Below are 25067 nucleotides of genomic sequence, written 5' to 3'. Positions count from 1 at the left end.
CTTTATAGCCTGCAGAGGGCACTCAAGTCCTTTGAAAGAAAAAGTAAAAATCTTAAGAGGCATAATAATGATTCATTTTTCATTTTTATTAATAGTAGCATATTAACTAAACAATATTGTTTTTACAGATACTATTATTTAAAAAGAAGACATTTAAAAAGGAGAAAAATACAGTTTGACTTCAAATGTTTAATGGATTATTAAGACACGCAAATTTCCACATGTCTTACTGGAAAAAACAATTCAGTAGGTGGTTTCCCTCCCAGGGTACCTGTCAATCCATAAATGTTATGCACCATACATTAGCACCACATTGCCGACAATTACACAGATTAGTTAGGGCCTAAAGAAAGCAATCTGGACCTCACAGTAAACTAGTAATACAGATAAGGCACTGACTGCTCCAGGCTATACATATACAATAACATTATCATCTCCATAAAACAGCTGATGAAAAACATTAGAAGCTGGTTGAAAAGGCTTTAGTTCCTAAGAGTAATTTTTCAGAGTAATTGCACGAGCTCTCCGTTAATTTTCATTTTATTAAGCCTCTCCATTACTGTTAACATGTTTGGAGAGAAGATTTTGACTTTAAATACTCTTCCTTTGACATGAACACAAACATTTCATAGGGAAACCCACCAAGTCAGATACAGTAACATATATTACACAAATACACATATGTGTATACATACATTTCATCTAGAGTCTCTGATGGCATATTTCAAAATATACTGCAACATTTATCAACTAAATATTGATGGCATAGAGTAGTTAATTATTAAACATACTAGTTTCTTAGCAATATAGCCAGGGATCCTGCCCTTCTATCTTTCTCTGCTTTTCAATTTTGCTTTGGTATATGTGCTGCCCAAGTGAGAAGGTCAATTTTGCTTTGGTTAGGTAACTTGCTATCAGAAGATATTCAGAAACAAATTGGTTACTAATTTGGAACTAGAGAGACTGGCTTGGCACCAACATGGATTAGATGTGTACAAGTCATTGTTTCAATTCAGAAATTGGATCACAGAATGTTTGAGACAAAAAAAAATGTGTAGGGAAAGTTATTTAAACATGTAACTTGTATTCTAAAGTCCTACTAGAACAATGAACAATGATAAAGCATTTAAAAAATGCTTTGTCTGTAATAAAATTAGTCAATAATAATTTAGTGTTTTAAAACTATTTTTGTTACAAATTATCATGTTTCTTTTTTAAAGAGTCAAACTTGAAATATACTTAAAGGAATAAATCTCCAAATTTGGTATCTTGGAAGATGAATATTGACACTGATGTTGCTAATAGTTTTCAAAAGTTAATTCTTTAAGAAGCCTAAAATAAAACACGTCTTAAAATTTTATTCTTAAAATATTGTGCAAAATTCCATAAAGTATTTTGAAGTTCAAAGTTATGGAAGAAGAGAAGCCAATCAAATGAGAAAAAGGCAGAAGAAATAGTAAACAATATAGCAGAAAGTAGTTATTTTGATAATTTAAAATAATCTGGATTATTTTTGTAATGGCATCACTTATCTTTATGGAAAAAAAACCCATCATTCTGGAAAAGAATGTGATTATTCTTATGGTGACAATATAACAAGCCCCTTTTTCTCAAGGAAGGACTAAGTTAACAAATAAAGCTTTGAAACTGTAAGTCTTAAGATGAATAATTGTGTATTACAGTATGTTTTCCTCATTGGATTTCTTTACCACAGAGCATGACATTTTTTAATGGGGGGAGGGCAGGGAGAAACCATGCAGTTTAATAAAACAGAAGCATTTTCTCAACCTAAGTTATAGCCACTGCTTTGATTTTTGGTTTATCTCAGGGCCAATAAGTATACACTCTAATACATGAAACAAAACTAGAAGATATACTTAGAATGTAGTCTTTGTTTCTTCTTTCTTCAAAGCCTATGTTTCCTAAAATCATTGTTAGTCGAAGCAAAAAGAAATGTTTGTTCTATTACGTAAAGAAATAAACTTCATTTGGTATTCAATTGACTTTCTAACTTAGCAGACAGGACTTTACATCTTCAAATACTGAAAATAAATTGCATTCTTGGCCCTTGCTTTAAAAGGTTAGAGAGAATAAACGCACACCCTGGTAGTGTTCTAGTGATCTCCCTAATCTCAGTTGCACTTTGTCAGAACGAGGTAACTGGTAGTTAAGTGAAATACCCTAGATCAAAGGGGGATTAATCACCAACTGAATCCTTGCTGAATAAACCTGTCATTCAAGAAAATTATTTCCACTGAACTTAGCAGAGGATTGAAGGTATTTGCATAACAGGGACCAACGTACTTCAGCCAGGTTAAAAGGTTCAGAATTCATCCCATGTTTAGCTTTTTGCCTCCTTTTCCTTTCAGCAGCCGCGTACAATGGTTTCTAATCTGATAATACAGCTAACTATCTAAATGATGTCAGAACAGGAAAGTATTGCAAAGTTTGGATGAGGGATGGATCAATTTCACTTTCAGTAACTCCTAAATCTGATTTGTTGGAATTTAAGATGTAATCCTAAAAAAGTCCCTTAAACCTGAGGACTGTTTATTAACATCCCTTTTCTGACCTTTGTCTTAGAAACAACCATTCTGCTATGGCAGCAGTCCCCACAGAGGCTCTGGATGATAACTTGACCTACCTACCTCACAGGGGTGGTACAGGAAGGAGTCTACGAATGTCTGTAAAGCAGTGTGAAATACTATAGTAAAAAATAAAAGAAAAATATTAGTTGTTACTGTGTTAAAACTGTGCTTTGAAAGACCTTAAATCATACAGTGTATAAAAGCCACAAAAATTTTAACTCAGAAATACTAAGTTGGTGTGGAAAAAAAAGTTTATGAGACAGACTGTTTAATCAAAACAATAAAAAAAACTTTTTACACAAATAATTCCCTTAAGAATTCCTAATAAGGCTATTTAATTCAAACCTGACATTTAAATCAATAATTTAAAAGGGAAAAATAAAAAGTGCCCATCCCTATAAGGGTATTACCTTACATTGTAAGAGTACTGGTGGCTTTAAAAAGTTTTAAAAATATTGTTCAGTAAAAAAATGAAGAAGGGTTTTATAAAATTCATTAACTACTTTTTTTAGAGTATATTTTCAGAAATTTAACACATCTTGTACCTTTTGGGTCTCCTGAAGAATAATTACCCTTATGATAGGACATCAAATTTCATAATCACATTTTGGCACTAAAAGGGAATTTAGCAATTTTGCATCTAGAGTTATGTCTGACACCATCCAAATCTTTTACTGGAAGTAGATGCTCATATTCACTGCAAATGCAAAGCATCTTTCAAGTTAAAAAATGCAAAGAATAGTTATCAAAGAAAATGAATAAAATCCATAGTGAGATAATTTTTTAGAAAATGATTGAAGTTTTAACCCAAGAAAGGACTCTTAGAGTGTCTTATAGCTTAGAATAAGAACATGTCAATCACGATTAAGCTTCTGGAATCGGAATCCCTTTGAAATGCAGCTGTTTCTTCTTTAATTGTGGCAGCGGACTCTGAAGAAAAGAAAGGTCCAGCCTTAAAGATGAGTAAGGAATACAAAATAGCTCAGGATTAGTTGTGGAGTTCAAAGGTCGCTAATTACACTAAGGAGTTCCCAGACACAGGGAAAACATTAAACAGGTCACCTACCAAACGGGAAACAGACTTTGTCTTCAGAAATTATCCTGAAGTGACAGGTTTCTAGACAAAATCAAAAGCATCGCAGTGTGCCCAGCTGATCTCAACAGGATGAAAACATGAGTTGGTTTTAGTTCTGTAGCGTTATGTTAGAATGGAATGGCAACAGATGGCATCAGGTTCTCCTTCACCCTACACTTTTCCAGTATTCCCTAGATTTTCCTCAGGCTTCTAGAAATGTCAAACCAAAGATTCACTGGCTTCTCTGATTGCTTATAAAGAAAGTTTTCCCTAGGGGATTATTATACTGAATATCTGTGTACTTACTAGATAAATGCCTCTTGCCTATCTTAGTGTACTTCACTCAACATTTATACAATCAAGATGTCCAAATGGCTCCATTAATATTAACATAAGTTAAACGCTAAGCTTTCCTTCAGTTTAAGAGAGATCAAATAACTTAAGCAAAATGGGTTTTTTCTTCTTCCAAAAGGAAAGTTTTTACTACTGATTATCTATGATTAAGCCAGAATAATAAGTTAAAGTCCTGGTCAGGCAGTTATTCTACTTTCTTTGTTACTTGGGATAATTTTGAACACAGAGCATTCCGCCATGATAATGCCTTGCAGAAAATGAGAATTTATAATGAGTGAGATTGACCTTAATTAAAAAATCATATTTAAAATCCTAAATTTATATGCACTCTCCCTTCAAACTGTCATAGCTCTTCTTCAAGGAGTTAGAAGCTTCTTCTAAGCTTTTCCTTAGGAGACTGATTAAAAAAATAGAAACCAAGAGCTAATTTAACTGAATATGAATCTGTAATGCATATTTTTATACTGCTTCTAATTCTGTTCCATAAAAAAGAAACTTGACATGGATTAAGTTTTGAGGATCTTGAGATTTCATCTTTTCATGAATGGTCACTTAAAGTTCAACTTGACAAAGAACTGCTTTGAAAACAGAACAAGACATATAATTTGTAAAGACAGCAAATAAAAAGTTATGACTGGGTGGTTCCTGAAGAAATCAAGAGAATGCTAATAAAAACGCAGGAGTGACAAATTTAAAGGAAATAGGCTACTCAACATTGAAATAATATTAAGTAATTCTCTCTACCCACAGAACAACTTTTGTATTTTTACCTGAGTTCATTAATAATTTTCATATAACAAACATGAAAAACAGTATTATACCTAAGTTTATCTTTAAAAAATTTGGCTGCAGGCATAAAGTGATCACAAAACACCATGCTCATTTTCTGAAGGTACCCCACCCCTCTTAGTATGCTTACTGACTTCCTGAGCAAAAGGTTATTGTGGCAGATGAATAAGATTACTTATGAAAAGTAACTCTAGAACAGAGATAAACAAACACCTTAAATATAATTATTCAGATTCTTTATTAGTAAGAAAGATAGCTCTGATTAAGAATAGGTTACTATTTAAACAATATCCCTTTGTTTTCATTGACTGGTTATTTTTTTTCCCCAAGAGATTTACAATCGTTTCTGGTATTCCATAACAATACACTGTACAAGAAGCTTACTACTCAGGTTTTGAAAGAGTGAGATTTTTTATCTTTCACATCCATCTTTTTATCTACAATCCATCAGGAGTTGCTGTTTGCAGCTCTGCAATGAGAAGGAGCCTGAGCCCATATTCAGGAAGGCACAATGGAGAAAGAAGGCTACGAATGATTAGCCATGCCTGCCACAGGAGCAGGAAAGTATATATGGTAGGGAGATCCAGCACTAGTTTAAAATAAACCTAACATGAATCACTACTATTTTATGCTTTGAATCATATTCAGGTAAAATCAAAAGGGTAACAAAATTGACAACATTAGTCTTTAAAATGTTCTTTCAACTATATTAGGCTAAAAATATTAAATAAGAGCATTTTATAATTAAACCAATGACTCTTTTTCTCTCACAGGTTATATGCACACACATTAAATATAAAAGACTAATGATTTAATTGAAGTTATGTTACCATTATAAAAATCCCATTTAAATATGAAATAATTACAATAATAATGATCCATATGTTACTGGTGCAGGAGCTTTAGAATTCCAGATATAATAGTCAGAAGAAATTAGTTTCCGGTCTACAAAAAAAAAAAAAAAAAGAAAGAAACAAATGATAAGACTGTATTACCTTAACAAAAACTCAATGAAGAGCAAAGTCATGATATTTTAAAAATGGGGAAACAATTATTTTAAGAAAGGCAACAGTTTGAAATACTCATTTTAATTTCACTTTATCAAGGCATTATAATTTTTACAACTTTAAAAATATGGGTTTATTAGATATTTAAATCTATCTTTGAGCTTATTTATGCCAAATTTATTCCAATATCTCTCATTTATTCCACTTTGATCAATTTTTCCCATGGTTTCCTCAAATTCTGTTTCTTATAGACTATGACATCAACTACAAAAAAATTTAAAAATTTTTATTGGTTTCCAATTCTGTGACCTCTCTTCACCATGGTCCTTAGTCTCATCTTGCTGTTCTTCGCCCATTCCAAATTTTAGAGACAGAAATAAACATCCCACTTTCTAGTAATACTTTTAAAAAGCTGTCTCAACAATTTCTTAAAGTTCTGATCAAATTTAAGCTTTCTATTTTAATAGCTTTGTAGTTTTGGACAAATGACGACCTCTTTCAACTAAAGTTTTCTGATATGTAAATTTGAGCTAATAATGCTCATTTGGAGTTAGACCCATATAAATTCTGTTTATTACACACATTAGTAAATATCTAATTCTCTCTTTTCTACCTTTCTTCTTCATGTCCTTTTTCATAATGAAAAAGATAGAGGTAGGATGTATTACTACTTATTTATTTATTTATTTATTTATTTAATTTCGGTCTGAAACCTAGTTAACATTGAAAAGCAACACAGCATACTGATTAGCGGGCAGGCTGTAGAGCTAGACTGCTTGGTTTGATTTCCAGTCCTCCATTTATTAGCTATACGACCCTAATCCCTCTGTTCCATCAGCATCCTCACCTATAAAAATGGAGATAATAATTCTCACATAGAGTGCTACAAGGCTGTGCCTGGCACATGAAGCAATAAATGTTAGCTATTATTATTTAAATTAATATTACTGGCATTAATATTTTCAGAACTAAGTTGTATATTTTGAAAATAGATTGTATTGTCAAGATGATGTCAAAAGAAAGGTCTTATATAGTTACACAGTGGCAATCATGTTCTGAAACTAACAGAGGAAGGAAATAAAAGATTGGTCATAATTATGCATTATAAAATAACCTCTTTTATTCAATATATTAATATTTTATATTAATTTATATTAAGATATACTAATATTTTACATTAAGCAGGTATATTACTGAATAGCCCCATCCTATATTATGCTTTCTGAGAATTGCTAAAATATGTTTAGCTAATATTAATAAGATACTTAAAATATTTTAGACATTACCTAAATAGAAAACATATCTTCCGTAGACAATCTAAAATATTGGCCTGTTTGCCTTCAGTATCCCATAGATAGAATCCAAAATATTTGCATTTAGACAAAACCACTGGTTTGTTTAAATTGATATAATTATATCATGCTTTTATTTAAAAAAAATGCATGGTGAAGACTCTTCCATGTATATATATTTCTTTAAAATACAACCAAAAAATGATGCATGAGAAAACAGGGAAATTCTGAGGTAAAGAATATGACTCATTCTGATTACACAGAATTTATTATTGCCATTTGAAAGCAATTGCTCAGAATTCTGTAGTTCTGAGTTCTATAATCCTTTTGAAACTTTCATGTACAAAGTCTTGTCTTACCCTAACTATTTTGGGGATCTTAATCCTTAGTTTAAGAAATATTTATCTAGGAGTCCCTGGGCTCAGAAGATCTTGGGGTCATAAGTTTGAGCCCCATATTGGGTACAGATATTACTTAAATAAATAAAACTTAACAGTTCTGCTTATGTTTAGCTAACATTTAACCTCATCCTAGTTACTCTTCTGTTCTGTGATACTGTATTTGATCTGAATTAAATAATTCTGAATTCATTTATAAATTGCTTCTTATCTCCCTGTGTTTTCATGTACAGTGTATATGTTTACTTAGAACCAATGAACTCACTGAAGGCTGGAAACCTTCTTTCTATTGCCCTCCTACTTGTAAAAAAAATAATGCTCATTGACTATAGCATTTGCTAAAAATATTTAAAATTTTAAATAATAGGGGCACCTGGGTGGCTCAGTCGGTTAAGCCGCTGCCTTCGGTTCAGGTCATGAGCCCGGCATCCTAGGATTAAGTCCCATATCGGGCTCCTTGCTCAGCAGGGAGCCTGCTTCTCTCTCTGCCTCTGCCTTCCACTATGCTGTTTGTGCATACTCTCTCTCTCTCTGACGAATAAATAAATAAATAAATGAAAATTAAAAAAAATAAGTAAATAAAATTTTAAATAATAATCACATCTAACATTTATTGAAACCATGCTACACACTAAGCATCATGCTAGGCACTTGGTCGATATAATTTTATCTAAATCTTGTAACAATCCCGAGATAAACAGTACTATTATTTCCATTCTATAGATGAGGAAACTAAAACTTTGAGAAGTTTACTAGTTTGTCCAAATTTATGCAGCTAATAAATTTTCTGAGCCAGACTCAGACTCCTGTCTATCCAATACCAAAGCCCCTGGGAACAATTTTTGAATGAAAGAGTATATTATAACCAGAGCAAAACAAATCCAACTTTATACTAAAGCCCACCTCTATGCCAATCCTTGCTCACCCAGACCATTTTATAAACAAGAGAAGGTAGAGGGCGATGTAAAGTACACACACTGTTACACAGGCTAGGATCAGGTCAGAATTTTTATAAATTGGGATTGTTCTCTGATCTCTTTTTGTTACATTTTAATTTTATCTTTGGTAATAATTGCATAGCACCATTTAAATTCTCTCAAGCTAGTTTGAATCTGTACAACTTACGTGTACTTATTTTTGGTTTTCCTGATGCAAAAACTTGAACTGAATGCTGATCCGCATAACAACCAGTGAGTGTATAATCTAAGATCCTAAAGTGAAGCTAGAAAAAGAAGAGAAATATACCAAATTGAGGTGATTATTGATAAAAGTGATGGCCACATTTTTTTCCCTTGACACAATTTTACGAATTTACTTCACGTAGTTCACAAAATAAAAATGTGTGTATCCATGTGTGCATACATACACATATACACTTTTCCCCCTTCGCATTAGGAACATTTCTTTGTAAGGCTGTCATTATGAAATGCTTAACGCCCACCAGATACTTCACTAATATGGACTTTAATCTATGTTGCAAAGCTTCCCTATTTTACAAATGAGGGCACTGAGGTTCAGAGATGGGAGCAATTACCATTCCAGAATGTAAGCAGCAGAGCTGGCGTGTGAACTCAGACTCAACAGACAACAAAAGCTGGTGTTTCTTCCCTTAGGGTGTCTGGTATTCTGCATATTCTAAGGCTATATGATTGTGATCTATTTCAGATCATAATTCCTTTACAAGCAAAAATTATACACTTTCTAGCAAAACACAAGAGTACAATTACTAAAGCTGAAACAATCTGTCTCATGTTGGGAGGGAATGAGATGTTCTGCTTAATGTTCCAGAAAACTGAAATTCAGTTTTTCTAGAACTAAGCTCAGAAATCATCCTTTCTCTCACCTATGAAAACTTTCTAAAATGTAATCCATATTTCTGGATTTAATTGATAATGTGGCATCATCAGTATAAATACCAGTTATTACACTATTATTGTAGAAAGGGCTGTTAGTACTTTCTCTGAAGGCATAGTGGTGGGGTGCCTAAGTCATAGTGATATTCACATGAACTATCAAAGGTCTATGTCTTATCGAGGGAGCTCCAGTCTCCTTTTGCTGTCCTCATATTTGCTGCTAGAAGCTCCTGATTTTGCAATATCTTGCAATCTTTTCTGCACTTCTTTTTTTTTCTTTTCTGCATTTATTCTTCCATCTCTCATCCCTGCAAATTTCTCCCATTTCCTAACTTTCTCCTTTTGATTGCCAAACTTTCTCCTTTTGATTGCCAAATCTCTTTTTGATTGCCACATACATAGAATATAAATTTTCTGATCTTCTAAGCAACTTTTTTCCTATTGCAGCTCATATTATCTCTAATTATAAAGGGCTTTAGCTTGCTTGTTTGATATAATTCTGGATTCTGGAAGTTATAAGAAGATTGATTTCCATATAACTAAATATTATAAAAATAAATCTATTCAGTGAACACAAATATATATTACATGCTTGCAATGAGATTATAACTGAGTAGGTGATAAAAATTAATAAAAAAAAGTCATAATCCCTACCTCTGCAAGACCCAGAGTGTAGTAACATCTCACGTTTTTTCTAAAAAATATCTGGAAGTAGGAATTTTTATAATAATCCTTGAAACAAAGCTTGTGGATATAGCTGAAGCCAAGATAGAACAAATGAATATCACTAGTGTACTTCTGACTTCACTACCATTTCCTCTAATTTTTTTTATCAAATAGATTTCAATCTTTCTGATTTCTCTACCATTCTATTTAGATTTTCCTGCTACTCTTCTGATCACCCCTTCAATTCCTCTCAATGGGTCTTCTAAATCAGCCACTTGTTTTCTTTTTTTTAGGATCTTACTCATTTCCACTGCCTCAACTATTTTTTCTCCACAGGTAACCCCTAAATCCTTATACACTATTGAATTTCCTCCTGAAAATTGAACTCTAGGTTTTCAGCTACTAATTGGACACTTACATTGTGTCCAGCTATCACCAGCATACATGATATGTAGCTCACTTCCTCCCAACTTTCTCCATATTAGTACTTTTTCTAAGTATATTCACCCTTCATCAAATATTTGTGGTAGGAAATGAACTAGATGTTGGTGACAAAAACAACAAATGAATGACATTCATATGGTCTCTACCCTCTTGGAGCTTCAAGTATGACTTAAGCTACATTTTTTTTAATGTTTTTAAATCTTGGACATAAAACTATTTTTTGTTTCTATATTTAATTAGTGATCAATGCTTTACCTTTATCATAGCTTCTCCAGCAGTCTTTCTTTCTTTCTGTGACACTCAGAGTCATTAACTTAATACCTTTCATCAGGAAACAAGTTTTACTATTTTTTTTTCCTACTCACCTTCCTTCTCACATCCATTCCAGATTGATCTTCATAAAGTATTGTTTTCTGAAAGACCACTCCCATACTCAAAAAACTACAAACATTTTCTAACAAAGGAATAAAAGTCGGAATGCAGACCTTCCAAAGCTACAGTCTAGACCTAAATACTTATCTAAACTGATGTGTTACTACTATTTCTAGCACTGGATCCTAGGTGTGCCTTGTCATCCTTCATTCCTTTGATTAAGTCACTTATTTACCTATATAAATGTTGGTCAATCATCAAAGTTTCATTTTCATGCTTATATGGGCCTCAGAGTTTTGCTTAAACTCCATCTCTATTGCAAAGCTTTCCTTGACCACTTTGGACAGAAATGCTCAGTTTCCTTCAAATACCAAAAGCAGTTAGCACTGATCAATTACTGACATGCATCAGTGGAAAATTTCTGGAGGGCAAGGGCTACATCTTATATTTTTTACATACGAATCTTGAATGTGATAACTAAGGGCTGGGAAACAACTTCATTACTGCGATGTGTTAAGGTTATACTTAACTGTTTCACCTTAAAAATTTTTTAAGTATTAAGTGAAGTAGAAGGTGACTAATACTAAACAAAAGGAAATCTTACAAAAATCTGAAAAAAGACTTAGCACAGACAAGAAGTTCCCCCACAAAAAATAGCTAGAAAACAATAAAAATCAGTTAGATATATGCAATTTAAAAACAAGGGAAGGGTTTCTACTGTAGTGAGCCACATAAATGTATTTACCTTTAAATATGCTGTACCTCCAATGCAAATCTCATCAAATGGCTGCTTCTCCTGACTCTTGGCTCCAAAAGTTACAGTTCCAGAAAGACTAATTTCCATTGATTTGGGGAACTTCTGTCCTAAAAACACAAATGTACCAGTTAACTATTCTAAAGTAAGTAGATTCTACAACAGATGGATGAAAAAAAATTAATAAAAGCTCACCAATAATCCAGACCAATAAGCTTTTCTCTCGAAATACTTCAAGTTGGCCAAAACTAACTTTGCATTCCACATGTGTGATTGGACCTCTTTAAAAAAGAAAAGGACACAACAGAAAGAAAAAATGATCATAAAAGAGTTTTAAGAGATCTAAGTTAAATGTAGCTAGTATTACTTAATAGAAGGACAGAATAAAAGCAGATTTATATTCAAGTTTGCAGAATAAAGTAGAATAAATAACAAAAATCACAAAAAAAACAACAGAAACAATAAAAGTTTTTGGTGATGATAGACATTATTAATTCTAAAGACAACTATAAAATTATATAGAATGTCTTAATACAGCCCTAACAGTCATATGGATTGACATAATGTTAAAACTATTATTTTACTCTATCTTTAGGCATCCTATGAAAAGAACATCCTATGCTGTAGAACAAATTTAAAAGCAGAACTGTAGAGGAAAAAAATCTTATGTTATCTTTGGCTTAATTCACCAGGAAGCTGATAGTTGGCTTTGTCTTATATGTAAATAGCACCTAGAAATTGCTAGATATAAAGCCAGCAGTGAAATAATCCCTGAAGAAGCTACATTGGCTTAAGTTTGTATTTACTAGTAAGTTTATTTATTTATTTACTAACATTTATAAAATTTAAATTAAATTAATTAACATAATATTATAATAACATGTATTACTGGTTTCAGGTACAGGTCTGTTACTCATCATCATTATATCACATTATATCACATTCCCTCCCGTATTTACTAGTAAGTTTAACTAGAAAAATAAAGATACGTTTAAAGGTAACAGATTACTTTTATGACTGAATTTTGGTTCAGAATCAGCATTCATTTGAGTAAAATAAAGTTTTTAGATCTTAAAAATAAGGTAAAAAGACAAAGATAAACAATTTTGTAGGGCAATGGGAATGTACTAAGAAAGGCAGAAATCATGGCATCACGTTGTTTTATTCCTACCTATTATAAAAAGGTATATGAGCTTCACAGAATTCAAAATTATTTTTCACACTTTCATGAAGTTTTAAGTTAACTGTTATTTTTACTTGTATTTCTTCCTCTTTCACTTGATAAAAACCCAAAATTGGTGGGACTGGGACCTGGAAACAAACATAAACAAATTTTTGTATAATCCTCAGGTTAATGGGTTTAAAATACCAATGATGACTGAGAAAAAGGCCTTGCAGTAATGTAGTTATTATGTATAAATTACTCCACACTTTTTTGGTAATAGATGAGGGAGCCATTATTGTTCTAAGGGCAGGGATTTTTCCTTCTCTGTTTCCAGAGATAAGAAAGGTGCCTTATAAAGGTTTGCAATACATTGTTTTCCTCGCTTGCTCATTTAGGTTCCCATCCTCCAGGTTCTCTATGACATGCAACATAAGATGTGCACTAGACATATTGTTTCCTGATGCCCTGCTCACAGTGCCTGCTGCTCATAGTTCCCTATGTTTATCTGTGACTCCCCCACCTCCTAGCTTAACAGTAGCTTACTCAACTGGTTATCAGTAACTGATTGAAGGAGACACTGTCTGTAGGCTGAAGTAAGCCAATCACTCTTTCTGGTACATTTGAAGTAATAAATAGACTCTACTTATGTAGTGTAAGGTTTCAGAGTTATAGGTCATGTGGAAGCAGAGAAAGCCAGTTGGAAGAGAAAACTGAGTAGCAGAGATGGGAAAGACAGTACAAACATTGAGTACAGAGTGATTTTAATTTTGATTTTCTTTTTATCCTTGAATAACACAGACTGCCTCTTACATTATCAAAATAAATTCCCTTTATGTAAGCTAGCATGAGTAGGTTTTTCAAACTATTGACTCATAATCAGGACAAAAAACAAATAGTATAGCAAAAAGGTTGGGTTTTAGAGTGTGGAAAATCTGGGTTTAGGGGCGCCTGGGTGGCTCAGTCGCTAAGTGGCTGCCTTCGGCTCAGGTCACGATCCCAGGGTCCTGGGATCGAGCCCTGCATCGGGCTCCCTGCTCAGTGGGAAGCCTGCTTCTCCCTCTCCCACTCCCCCGCTTGTGTTCCTTCTCTCGCTGTGTCTCTGTCAAATAAATAAATAAGATCTTAAAAAAAAAAAAGAAGAAGAAGAAAATCTGGGTTTAAATCTAGACTGTTACTTTTCAGTTATAAGACCTTGGGTTGTCATTTAACTTCTCTGAGACTTTCCTCATCTGTAGAATGGGGCAAGTAATACCCCTATTAAGGGTTTTCAAAGTACTGGAGAAATCACATGTAAAGTGCCTAGGACAATGTCTGACACAAAAGTTATTCAACACACAGTATCTGTAAATAATACTATGCGTTTATAACCCCAGTTGCCTAGGATTACAGGACTTTTATGTTCATAATTCAAACCACGACTAAATTATACCAGGATCTACTGTGGGACCATGGAGTCTTTAATAGGGAACATTGAAAAAAAAAAAAAAAAAAGATCCCATGACTTTGAAAACCATTCAGTGCTGTTAGAGACACCAGACACCAGAGAGAAGAGGTATCTTATTGAAAGACCTGAATCTTCATCTTCATTCAACAATTACTATCTGGTAAATAATGAAAAGTTCTCATGTGGGCCAAAAGTATGAACAATTTGCTTACAACAGAATTCATAAACACAATGATTAGTAAAGTCTCAACATTTCCAAGGTTATTTACCTGTGAAGTATAGTAGCATAAGTTGAATGACTCTAAAGGAGGAGTGAATGGAAATTTGTAAGGTCCACTAAATGCAGAATCATCCATTGTATCAATGCTACTAGAAGTCAGAATGGCAGAGTCAAGAGAAGTCACACAAGGATGAACGAGAATATCTTGAAGTGGAGACCCGTTGGTGGGGAGACTCAAGCTGATGGTAACATTTGGCATGTTTCCTTCTAAATCACACTGTAACAGAAACAGAAACAGATATTACCAAGATCTTAGAGGCATGCATCTTCTGGGTGAGGCTTTTGTAAATTTATCTGAGTCATATCCCACAACTTAACTCATTTTTCTTTCAAGGTATTGTTTTTACTTTCTGTTTTCAGGCAGTGGTTCTATTAAACTTTCAGACACCAACAGGAATGAGGAGAAACTTCCTAGAGCCCTCTGCTTGTATCTAAATCCTTAAAAACTATTTTAAATCCACTGACATCTCTTCATTTCTATTGCAAACACACTGGTACAGGCCCCTACAATTCCTGTCACAGCCCTCCAAATGTATCTAGATTTGTTCTCCTCTAATCAATCCATCTCCTGGAGCTACCCTAACAAAACAGAATTCTAAATATATTGTATCCATGCTCAAGATCTTTCAATGGTTCCCCTCAGTTTTGCATTACTTTTAAGCCTTTCATTGCTTGGCTCCCATCTACCTCTTTAATCATTTTCTACCCTGCAATTGGGAAGCTAATATTCTTGGAAGGTTATGGAAGTTGGATATGACAGCTTCACAGAAGTCTCTGCTCCTGCTTTAAGGATGTGGTGGCCAGATGCAGTACTTTTCAGAAATTTCCATGAATTTCTGGTTTGAGGCTGTAACAGATAGACATGGTGGCATCTCAGACTTATCTGTGAATTCTGGCTTCTCCAGACTAAAGTCATTAGCAATTATTTCTGGGAGGCTGCAGCTAGAAGATCAGAATTTTTATTCTCTCAACTCCTCTTACACCTGATATGAGCCTCAAAAAATTCAAAATTATTTCACACTTTCATAAAGTTTTAAATTAATTGTTATTTTTAGTAAGCCCTAAATCCTATATTAAATACCATTAGTCCCATAAACCTTGTAATGGCTCTTTTTCTGACCCAACCAGAATGATACACCTTACTTGTGTATCATTGTGTAATTACATACATTGTGTAATTACATGGTAATTAACCATGAACCTCTATTAAAAGCATCCAATTGAAACTAGTCAAAAGGGCCATAAAAGGTTTATTGATATGTTTTGTTTGGTAGATCAAAACAAATATTTTGAGAGTTAATAGAACTTAGCAGGTATAATGCTTAGCTCCAAATGCAAGCAGCTAGTTCTACTATCACATACACAGTCCACATCATGTAGTAACTGCCCACCCCCTACAGGTATTTGTCGGTGTCCTGTTTGTTTCCCTCTTGAAACTTTAAGTTCTTTGAAAGCAAGAACTTATATTTTTCTTTGTATTTCTAGTGCCTAGCACATTGTTATGTACAAGAGACACTCAAAAAAATGTTTACTGAATGGGCATCTTTTTCTAATTGTGGACCCTACCTTTGTTTTCCTAATGTGACATGTTTTGCTCATATTTTATCTATCACTTGACATATGTGTGAATTCAAGAATATATCTGCTATACAGTGTAAACACTTAGCCAGCAGGCATTATGAACAGTACCAGGTATTAGTACCTCATAAAGATTTTTTGGTAACAGTTACAAAATGTCTATCACATTTGAAAATAAAGATGTCCAATACACCTTACCACAAACCTTAAAAATATTTTAGTGTTTTGAGTTTTAAACCATCTGCTACTTCACTCTATATGTGAACTAGAAAGAACAAAAAAAAGTTCTGTTTTTTGACAGGTATTTATGGAGATAATAAAGTGAGCAAATATCAATAGTAAATATTATTACAATATTTAAATATTCATTTTATACTTATTAAATCAGTCTAATATTCTTAGAGGGTTTGGAAAATTACAGCCATTACAGAAACCACGAATGGTTTATCTGCTGGCTAGTCATTTAAAATACAGATCATCAGTCATTTACTATAGAATGAGGACTGTCATTCTTGAGAAATGTGGTACTACCATTTAAACCAATTTGGCATATGTAAATCTCACTTTTAACTAGGTATTACAAAAACAGAAGGGACCTAGGAAATTAACTGATTTTAAAAATGAGAAAAGACTGTAAAAATTATGACTCTTCCAAGGACATCAAAGAATTAGTGGTGGAGTGAGGACTAGAACTTCAGTCCAGTGGCTTTTGGTTCATCAGGTTTTCTACTAGGACTAAGATTAAATGAAGATAATTATTTCCATTTATACTAGGGCTCATAATAAAACTTTAAATACTAAGCTCCTGAAGAATTTTTAAAAAAATGTTTGGCTAACAGATGTACTATTTACATAAACGCCTTAAGAAACATTTAGTGCATGGATGATGGCATACCCCCATTCTTTTTATTTTTAGAAGAAAGTTTTTTAAAGAAGAAAGTTCTCCATCATGATGATTTATATAGAAACTAATCCAAAATTCTTAGCAATAAGCTAGGGTCAGCCTATCAATGAGCTGACATATTTAATACCAGTTAATAGCAAATTATATATAACATATTCCCTATTCATTGCCACAAAATGAAAAAACAAAAATGGTGAATTTTCCTTTTATTTCACGACTTACGAGAAAGAAGAATTCAACTATTTCAAGTTTTATGAATGACATAAGCCATGAACACCTCGATTTTAGAGCCATTTATAATAATTCTTATTTTTTATTGGGGGGAGGACAGATGAGGGGGAGAGAGAATCTTAAGCAGGCTCCATGCCTAGTGCAGAGCCTGACATGGGCCTCAATTTCACAACCCTAAGATCATGACCTGGCACAAAATTAAGAGTTGAACACTTAACTGACTGAGCCACCCAGGTGCCCCATCATTCATAATAGTTATTTTTAATACATTAATAACGGGAATGTATTTTTGATCATGATAGAAGTGAGTTTAAAACAGACACATAAACTCTTGTGTTACTTTAAGGTTAAAGAGGAAAAGATCCAATTTGTCTGCCAGGACTGTTCTATTTTCTGTTCTTGAAATCTATTTTTACCTATAGCATTTGTACATAGTCCCTCTACATTAAGCTTGATTAAAAAGTTTATATTCAGAGGCACCTGGGTGGCTCAGTCAGTTAAGTGACTGCCTTTGGTTCAGGTTATGATCCCAGGGTCTTGGGATGGAGCCCCACTTGCTCAGCGGGATCCTGCTTCTTCCCTCTCCCTCTCCTGCTGCTCCCCCACCTTGTACTCCCTCTGTGTCAAATAAATAAATGAAATCTTTTTAAAAAAGTATATTTTCCTAAGTGCAGAGAATAAAGGATATCAGAAAAAGAAAAACATTTAAGAATATTATTGCTATATAGTAGAAATTATAGAGAGGTTTAATTTTCAATTATTATTCAAAATGGCACTCTTCACTACTAATTATATTGTTACTCCTATTGTCATTTCCTATTTTTCTATCCTGAAACCAGAGAACCCTATATTAACCTATAAATATGTTTAAATAATATAAGAGCCCTTCAAAATGGTTTTAGATATTAAAACAAAGATTTGTCAATTTCATCCTTTTGGAGAAAATGGAAAATAGGTATGATAGTTTTAAAATATTTTCACAAATTCTTTTGACATTACTCTTTTCAAAAGGTGAAGCCTAATTCTAGTCCCCTTGAATGTGGACTGGACTTAGTGACCTGATTCTATGGAACAAAAAGTGGTGAAAGTGGTACCATCTGACCTTAGCTGAGGTAATAAAAAGAACAGCTTCTATTATGTACCTTCTCTTTCTTTCTCTTTCATCATTTGATCTACAGGAAGCCAGTCACCAAGTTGTGAGGATATTCTTAAATAGCCTATTGAGAAGTCCATATGGAAAAGAACGGACTCCTCCCACCAACAACCAGCACCAACTTGCTACCCATGTGAGTGAGCCACCTTGCAAGTAGATTTTCCAGCCCCAATCAAACCCTCAGGTGACTATAGCTCCAGCTGCAATCTTGACTGTGATCTCATGGTAGACTCTACACTAGATGTTCCTATGAGGATAATAAATGTTTATTGTGGGGATAATGGGACAATTCAGTATGCAGCCATATATAGCTAATGTAAATCATAAGAAGGGACTCGGTTGGGCATCTGTCTTTGGCTCAGGTCATGGTCCTGGGGTCTTGAGATGCAGGCCCACATCAGGCTTCCTGCTCAGTGGGGAGTCTGCTTCTCCCTCTCCCTCTGGCTTGTGCACTCTCTCTCTCTCAAATAAATAAAAATCTTAAAAGAAATTCAATTCATAATGAATGCAAAAAGGTAATATTCCAAAATTTCACATATTTAATGATTGCTATTTATGATAAAAATCAATAATGTCATATAACAATGTAAAATAAAGTTAGAAAATTTTACTTTTCTTCACTGGTGTTGAATGGTATGATAAAACAAGTGTCAGAGAAAATCTCACCTTGCAAGTGACAGCTCCAACAACTTGCCATGTATCTGCTATATCCTGTTTATCATATTGCATGGATTTTACCTTTTCAGTGATAGAAATAGAAACTTGTGGTTTTCCTTTGTATGTTCCAACTCTCCAGGCTGGCTGTTTTTGTGGATGTGTCACAGAAGCAAAATTAATACTGTCCAATGAATTCTGTAAGTTGGCGTCTAACAAAGTTCCAAATGGACAAGCTTGTAGAAACAAATCAGGCAGTTGGTTCAATTTTGTATTTAACTCAGTGTCATTTTTTTGACCCAAGAAAAGAAAATCCTGTATCCCAAAAAGAAGTTCAAAGCTTTGTGAAATTCCACTAATGCTAATTAATGGTGGGTGAGGGGATAAAGTTTGTTCAACTAGTGGAACACAAGCATATATCATGTTATTCTTCAGAAAAGCAACAACTGGCCAGAGTTCTCCACCTCCTACTACGAGTCCATAGACAGATGTTTTATTGATGTGTGAACAGCTATCACGACTTTCTACGAAGTCCTTATCATCATCCAATAATCTAAGTTCAAAAAGCAGTGCTTTAAGAAAGGGACCATCTTCAGGAATAGGCACATAACTTGTTCCATTGAAGACTCTGGCTCGTTTTTCAACAGTTGGATACCGTCTGAATTATGGAAACAAAAATATTATAAATGGTTCTTCCAAGGAAAATAAAAACAGAAAACCCCCCCAAAACCCACAAATAAAAACAAACCCAAAATACAAGGCTAAGAGTAATAACAAAAAACACACAGTAACAAATACATATACCCATAAAAACCACAACCAAAAAAACTTATCACATATTAAATTTTCTACTGAAGTAACTAACTGTTGTATACTTGGTATATTATCTGAAATTATAATGTCATTATTTATTACTGAAAATAGCCTAATTTAGTTAATTTTTTAAATAGGTAGAGCACACAGGGTAGCTGAGTGTCTCAGTTGTTAGGTGTCTGCCTTTGGCTCAGGTCATGATCCCAGCGTTCTGGGATCCCTTGCTCAGTGGGGAGCCTGCTTCTTCCTCTCCTGCTCCCCTGTGCTTGTGTTCCCTCTCTCGCTATCTCTGTCATAAATAAATTTTAAAGAATCTAAAAAAATAAACAAACAAATAAATAGGTAGAACACATGGTTCTAATTCAAAATTCCAGTTTCTTGGCCACTCAGATTCCTGCTTGGTAGGCCAGGAATGTATACTTGGACTTTTCAGGCATCTCTAAGAACTCCCTCCCCACCCCCCGATTCCATCTTAGTAGAGGAGAATCAAAAGTGGTTCAATTTAATCTGCCGTAATTTCAGATTCATTAGTTGAGATGATGCAAATGTAAAAGTAATGTTCTATTCTACTCAATTAATAGGGAATAACAAATATCCTAGGTCTTCTTGCCAACTCCTTAAAATGTAAGAATATTTTAGCAATAAAAATGTTTATCTCTATGGCCCTGAAAGAGGTAATAAAAATAAAATCTGAATAATCTTTTATGGTTTGCACATCTTAGACCGAACAGTAAGTTACTAATTTATCCTTTTTTGGGGAAAAAGACTAGGAGATGCTTCATTTATAAAATGTTACATCACATTTTCTTAGTTTAAAAAAAAAGATGTATTTTTTCCTATTCCTTTTTGCTCCACTCTCATGTCCAGAACAAAGTTAGTTATAGGCTATTAACTTCTATGTAAGTCACCTAACTTCCCTAAGTCTATTTTCTTATTTGTATAATAAAGGGGGTGTCTAAAGAATACATCAGCAATTCCCACCAAAAATCAAAACACACCTGGTTAACATATTTTTTTTCACTAATACCCCTAATTAGATATTGATATTTACTAATAATTTTTAAAAAGAAAAATAGGAATGTATTCAAAGTTATCTGTATATTAGTAAACTTCACTCACTTACATTCTGATGTACTTCTTGATTGACAAAAGAAAAGAATTAGCTACCCTCCAGTAATGGCTTAGCAGTTGAATGCCATGCCATTTCTTTCTCTGGGTCTCTGGATAATAGTTGAGAACTTTGGACTAAGCTCTAGCCCAGTGTCTTATCCTTTGGTTATCTGGAGGATAATTAAAGTCCTTCTTAAGTGTAAGAATTTCAATGTTGGATGTAAAGATAAGAAGTTAATCTGGGAATGTACACAATACCCTGGTATGTGCTAATAAATATTTTGTTGAATAACTCAACCTACCATTTCAAATTTATTCTAGACCTTTTCTAAAATAGGACTCAAATTTTGGGCCCTACAATTATGGGGTACAATAACAATCTAAGCCATACTTAAGACACTATTCCCATACATCTGGACAGCAAACTTCTAAATCAGAATCTAAACCAAGTTTTGTTTTGGGAATGTAATTGCATACAGACAGACCATCGACTTTTAAAACTCTTAAAGTGATGGCCATTAACCTTCGGCATATATGTGGATAATATGCCAGAGTATGTATATTTAGCTCTTACACCAGGCCCAAGAGGCCACAAAATGAAAAATAATAAAACTAATTTCTTTAATGATACAGAATTAAAAAATGACAGATGAGTTATTTGAACCCAACTTGCTCCCTCCACAGAGATGCTGAAAAGCCCACCCAGACATATCTGAACTTTTCTTCTGAAATACCCTGAGTACAATGAGAAAAAAAAAAAAAAATGAAAACAACAATGAGTTCTTCAAGGAATTTATTTTTATAAGCAGTAAAAAAAATCTTATCTCTGTAAGATATTAAGATAAGTTACAAAGCCATAGATATAAATACAGTATGGTACTGGTCCAAGAAGAGGAAATAAAGTAATAGAACTGGAACAGACCAGTATTTATAAGAGAAACGTAATCACCTCTCAATAGCCCCACAAATCAATGAAAAATATATATATAATGAAAAAATAAATTAAACATACAGGAAAATTGGCCCACCCTATAGGGAAAAATGGATCCCTCTATTAATACCACGCCTGAAGATGGAATAAAGACAACCTAAACAGGACAGATAAAATGATAGAAGAAAATAATATTAACAAGATATCTTTGGAAAATAAGGATAGAGAATGACTTCAAGAAAACTCCCAAAGTACTAATAACTTTGACTGTAATAAAATTAGTGGTTTCTGTTTAATCAAGTGATACATAAAGTTGAAAGTGACAAAATGAGAGAAAATATCTGTAGTACCTAAAAATGACAAAGGTGTGGTATCAAGAATATACAACGAATACAGAAGAATACACGCGAATTAATGTCAGGAGAAAATTAACATGAAAACAAACAGACTAATAGCAACCCACAAAGATAAAATGGACAAGGAAATGTCCAAGCAATCCACACAAGAGGAAATCCAAAGGGCTAACAATCACAGCTACACAGAGAAATGCAAATGAAAATAAGATCTCCTTTAGAGCAATATTGACAAAAACTAGAATAAAGGTTAGGAAAGAATGAATGGAGATATAGGAACTTTTGCTTACTGCTGATGAGAAGAGTGTAGATTAGAGAAAGTATTCTGAAGAGATAATTACTTGGCAATATTTAGTCAAAATCAGCATAGATAGGTCCTATTAGCCTTTTGAGGCTGCCTACTACATCACCGTTCTGATGGCTGAGTTGGAGGCAACCTGGGATTATCATCACTAGCGGAAGAGTACAGGTAAAACATGGAGGATTAAACCATAGAGTACAACAGAGCAATGGACTAGACCTGCATTGTCCAAAATAGGAGCCACTAGCCACATGTGATTATTTAAACTTAAAATTAAACAAAATTGAGTTCCTCAGTTGTAAGAGTCAAATTTCAAAAGCACAATAGCTACATGTAGCTAGTGGCTACAATATTAACGGCATAGATTTAGAACATTTCTCATGTCTTTCATTGCAGAAAATTCTATTGGACAGTGCTGCTCTGGATGAACACAAAGTAATATGGGTATTTCTTTAAAATAGTGCTGAGGGGACACCTGGGTGGCTCAATTGGTTAATCCCCTGCCTTCAGGACAGGTCATGATCCCAGAGTCCTGGGATCGAGTCCCGCATCGGGCTTCTTGCTTAGGAGGGAGCCTGCTTCTCTCTCCACCTATGCCTGCCACTCTGCCTGCTTGTACGCGCTCTCTCTCTCTCTCTGACAAATAAATAAATAAATAAAATATTTTTAAAAATTAAAAAAAATAGTGCTGAGAAGTCTGGCAAATATAAGAAAATGAAGTCTATAGCACACTTAATTGTGTAATTTGAAAAATGCATAGGCAAACACAAATAAAGGGATAGCAAAAAATACCCAAGAGTCACCTATGAGAAGAAGAATGGCAGAAATAAAGATACTCAAAGAAATATAAGCACTTTGGATGAACCAATGAGGTTGCTGAAACATACTAAGTATTATTAAACTCCTTCCTTACTTGAGATACAACAACAACAAAGCAAGCCAGGTATTCAGGAGAAAATGGTAAACTTTAATTCTGATACCCTCAGTAACAAAAAACAAACAAACAAACAAACAAAAAGAATGTTTGGGTTGTGAAGAGGTAATCTTTCATATCCACACCACCAACCAGTTTCCTTTAAAATCACACTCATCTTTATCTGCCTCAGTCTCAATGCAAAGCTCTGCTACCTCCCTACAGAGCTTTCCTCAGGGAAGAATAAATATATTGTCAAGAAAGAACTGTCAATAGCCACTAAGAATAAAAGGTGATACAGATTACAGAACTGCCACTTACATTTTACAATGAGTTTTTGTATAATTCTCATCACAGAGCTATTTTGATAGAATGTGGCAAATTCTAAAAGTGGAGCCAGGTCAGTTTACACCATCTAAGAAGAAATGAATACGATCTTATTTTTTGTACTTTTCCAATTTTCTTCAATTAGGAACTTTAAAGTAACCCATTTGCAAGTTTCTAAGAATGAAACATAATATGAAAATAATAGTCTTTTATTGATCAGCCCAGATTTTCCGGAAGAATGAGCTAAAATGTCCTTGAGTGATCTTTATTAACGAAAGTAGAAAAATAGGAAACATGCTTAGTGCTCAGTAAGTTAGTTTCCTTTTCTTGCCTTTGGTCATCTCCATCTCAACCCTAAGCAGGTGAAGTTAATCTTTTTTTTTTTTTTTTAAGATTTATTTATCTATTTGACCGAGAGAGAGAGAGAGACAGAGAGTGGGAGTGGGAGAGGAAGAAGGGGAGTGAGAGATGGAGAAGCAGGTTTCCGACTGAGCAGGGAGCCTGATGTGGAGCTCGATCCCAGGACAATGGGATCATGACTTGAGCCAAAGGCAGACACTTAACAACTGAGCCACTCAGGTGCCCCAGGTGAAGTTAATTTTAAGATATAGTAATGGTAATATTGAAAAACTCATAATACTTAAATGTGCTAAACATCAACACACTTAATTCTCAAAATACTATTACGTAGTGGTGTTAAAACTTCCAATTAACAGATAAAACAGAAATTAAGTAAGTTGACCAAGGCCGCGGACAAAGACACATCCCCAAAGTACAGTACATCATCCATCCCTCCGATCCATCATCCCTGAGAATTCAAGCTGCATTTACCTGGAGAATCTGACGGTGCCACAAAGAGGAGTTCCCGGCTCGTGGCTTATGAGCCACACTGCCCGCTGGGCCATGACAAGCCACTAAAGCATCAGCTCATCCCTAAAGTCGCCACGTCCCTAAAGTCGCTACGGAAAAAGGACACGGACCGGCTTTCTGATGGGCTCCTACCAGAAGACCCGAGGCCACTTTCTGCCCCACCACAAACAGGTTGGGCTCAGCAGAGACGCTGGCTCCTTCTGGTGAAGTGACTAAAACCTCTGAGTCCCTCCTGTCAACACCTGCCACAACACTTCTGTGAATCCTCACCTAGAATGCCGAAAATCTATCCTCCCCAGGACCCCCAGCACTCTCTTCCTCTAAGGTCCACTTCCGGGACGGTGGCCCGCAAGGATCATGGTTCCTTACTCGCCCCAGCGACGAGTCTCTCTGCCGTTCGCCGGCTGCAGGCTTCCCTCTCCGGCCCCTCCCGCCAGCCAAACCGGCG

The 25067-nt window shown here is 34.3% G+C and overlaps 1 protein-coding gene across 2 annotated transcripts; it reads right to left on the bottom strand.

Moving 5' to 3' along the window:
- Nucleotides 1-65: 65 nt before the first annotated feature.
- Nucleotides 66-25045, bottom strand: AP5M1 (adaptor related protein complex 5 subunit mu 1). Of its 2 annotated transcripts, XM_032344312.1 has the most exons (9): nucleotides 24890-25043; nucleotides 24581-24708; nucleotides 19014-19659; nucleotides 14471-14698; nucleotides 12764-12903; nucleotides 11788-11873; nucleotides 11584-11702; nucleotides 8629-8725; nucleotides 66-5751 (listed from the first exon to the last, which is right to left on the bottom strand). In XM_032344312.1, the coding sequence occupies exons 2-9, from the start codon at nucleotides 24652-24654 to the stop codon at nucleotides 5669-5671; spliced, it is 1473 nt and encodes a 490-aa protein (XP_032200203.1). In that variant the 5' UTR covers nucleotides 24655-24708; nucleotides 24890-25043; the 3' UTR covers nucleotides 66-5668. The 2 variants fall into 2 exon arrangements, with proteins under 2 accessions (XP_032200203.1, XP_032200204.1); XM_032344313.1 differs by lacking the exon at nucleotides 8629-8725 and having other exon boundaries at nucleotides 5653-5751; nucleotides 24581-25045.
- Between the last annotated feature and the right edge of the window lie 22 nt (nucleotides 25046-25067).

The sequence above is a fragment of the Mustela erminea genome, chromosome 5 (assembly GCF_009829155.1).
Source record: "Mustela erminea isolate mMusErm1 chromosome 5, mMusErm1.Pri, whole genome shotgun sequence".
NCBI classification, from domain to species: domain Eukaryota; kingdom Metazoa; phylum Chordata; class Mammalia; order Carnivora; family Mustelidae; genus Mustela; species Mustela erminea.
This window is presented reverse-complemented; position numbering and strand designations above follow the sequence as displayed.

What these genes read in the sequence shown, in the direction of transcription:
- AP5M1 (XM_032344312.1), bottom strand. Translation starts at nt 24,654, where the DNA reads ATGGCCCAGCGGGCAGTGTGGCTCATAAGCCACGAGCCGGGAACTCCT. An exon ending in TATGCTACTATACTTCACAG is followed by an intron (nt 12,904 to 14,470) that starts GTAAATAACCTT and finishes GTTTGTTTCCAG; the next exon opens with GTCCCAGTCCCACCAATTTT. An exon ending in CATATACCTTTTTATAATAG is followed by an intron (nt 11,874 to 12,763) that starts GTAGGAATAAAA and finishes TCTTTTTTAAAG; the next exon opens with AGGTCCAATCACACATGTGG.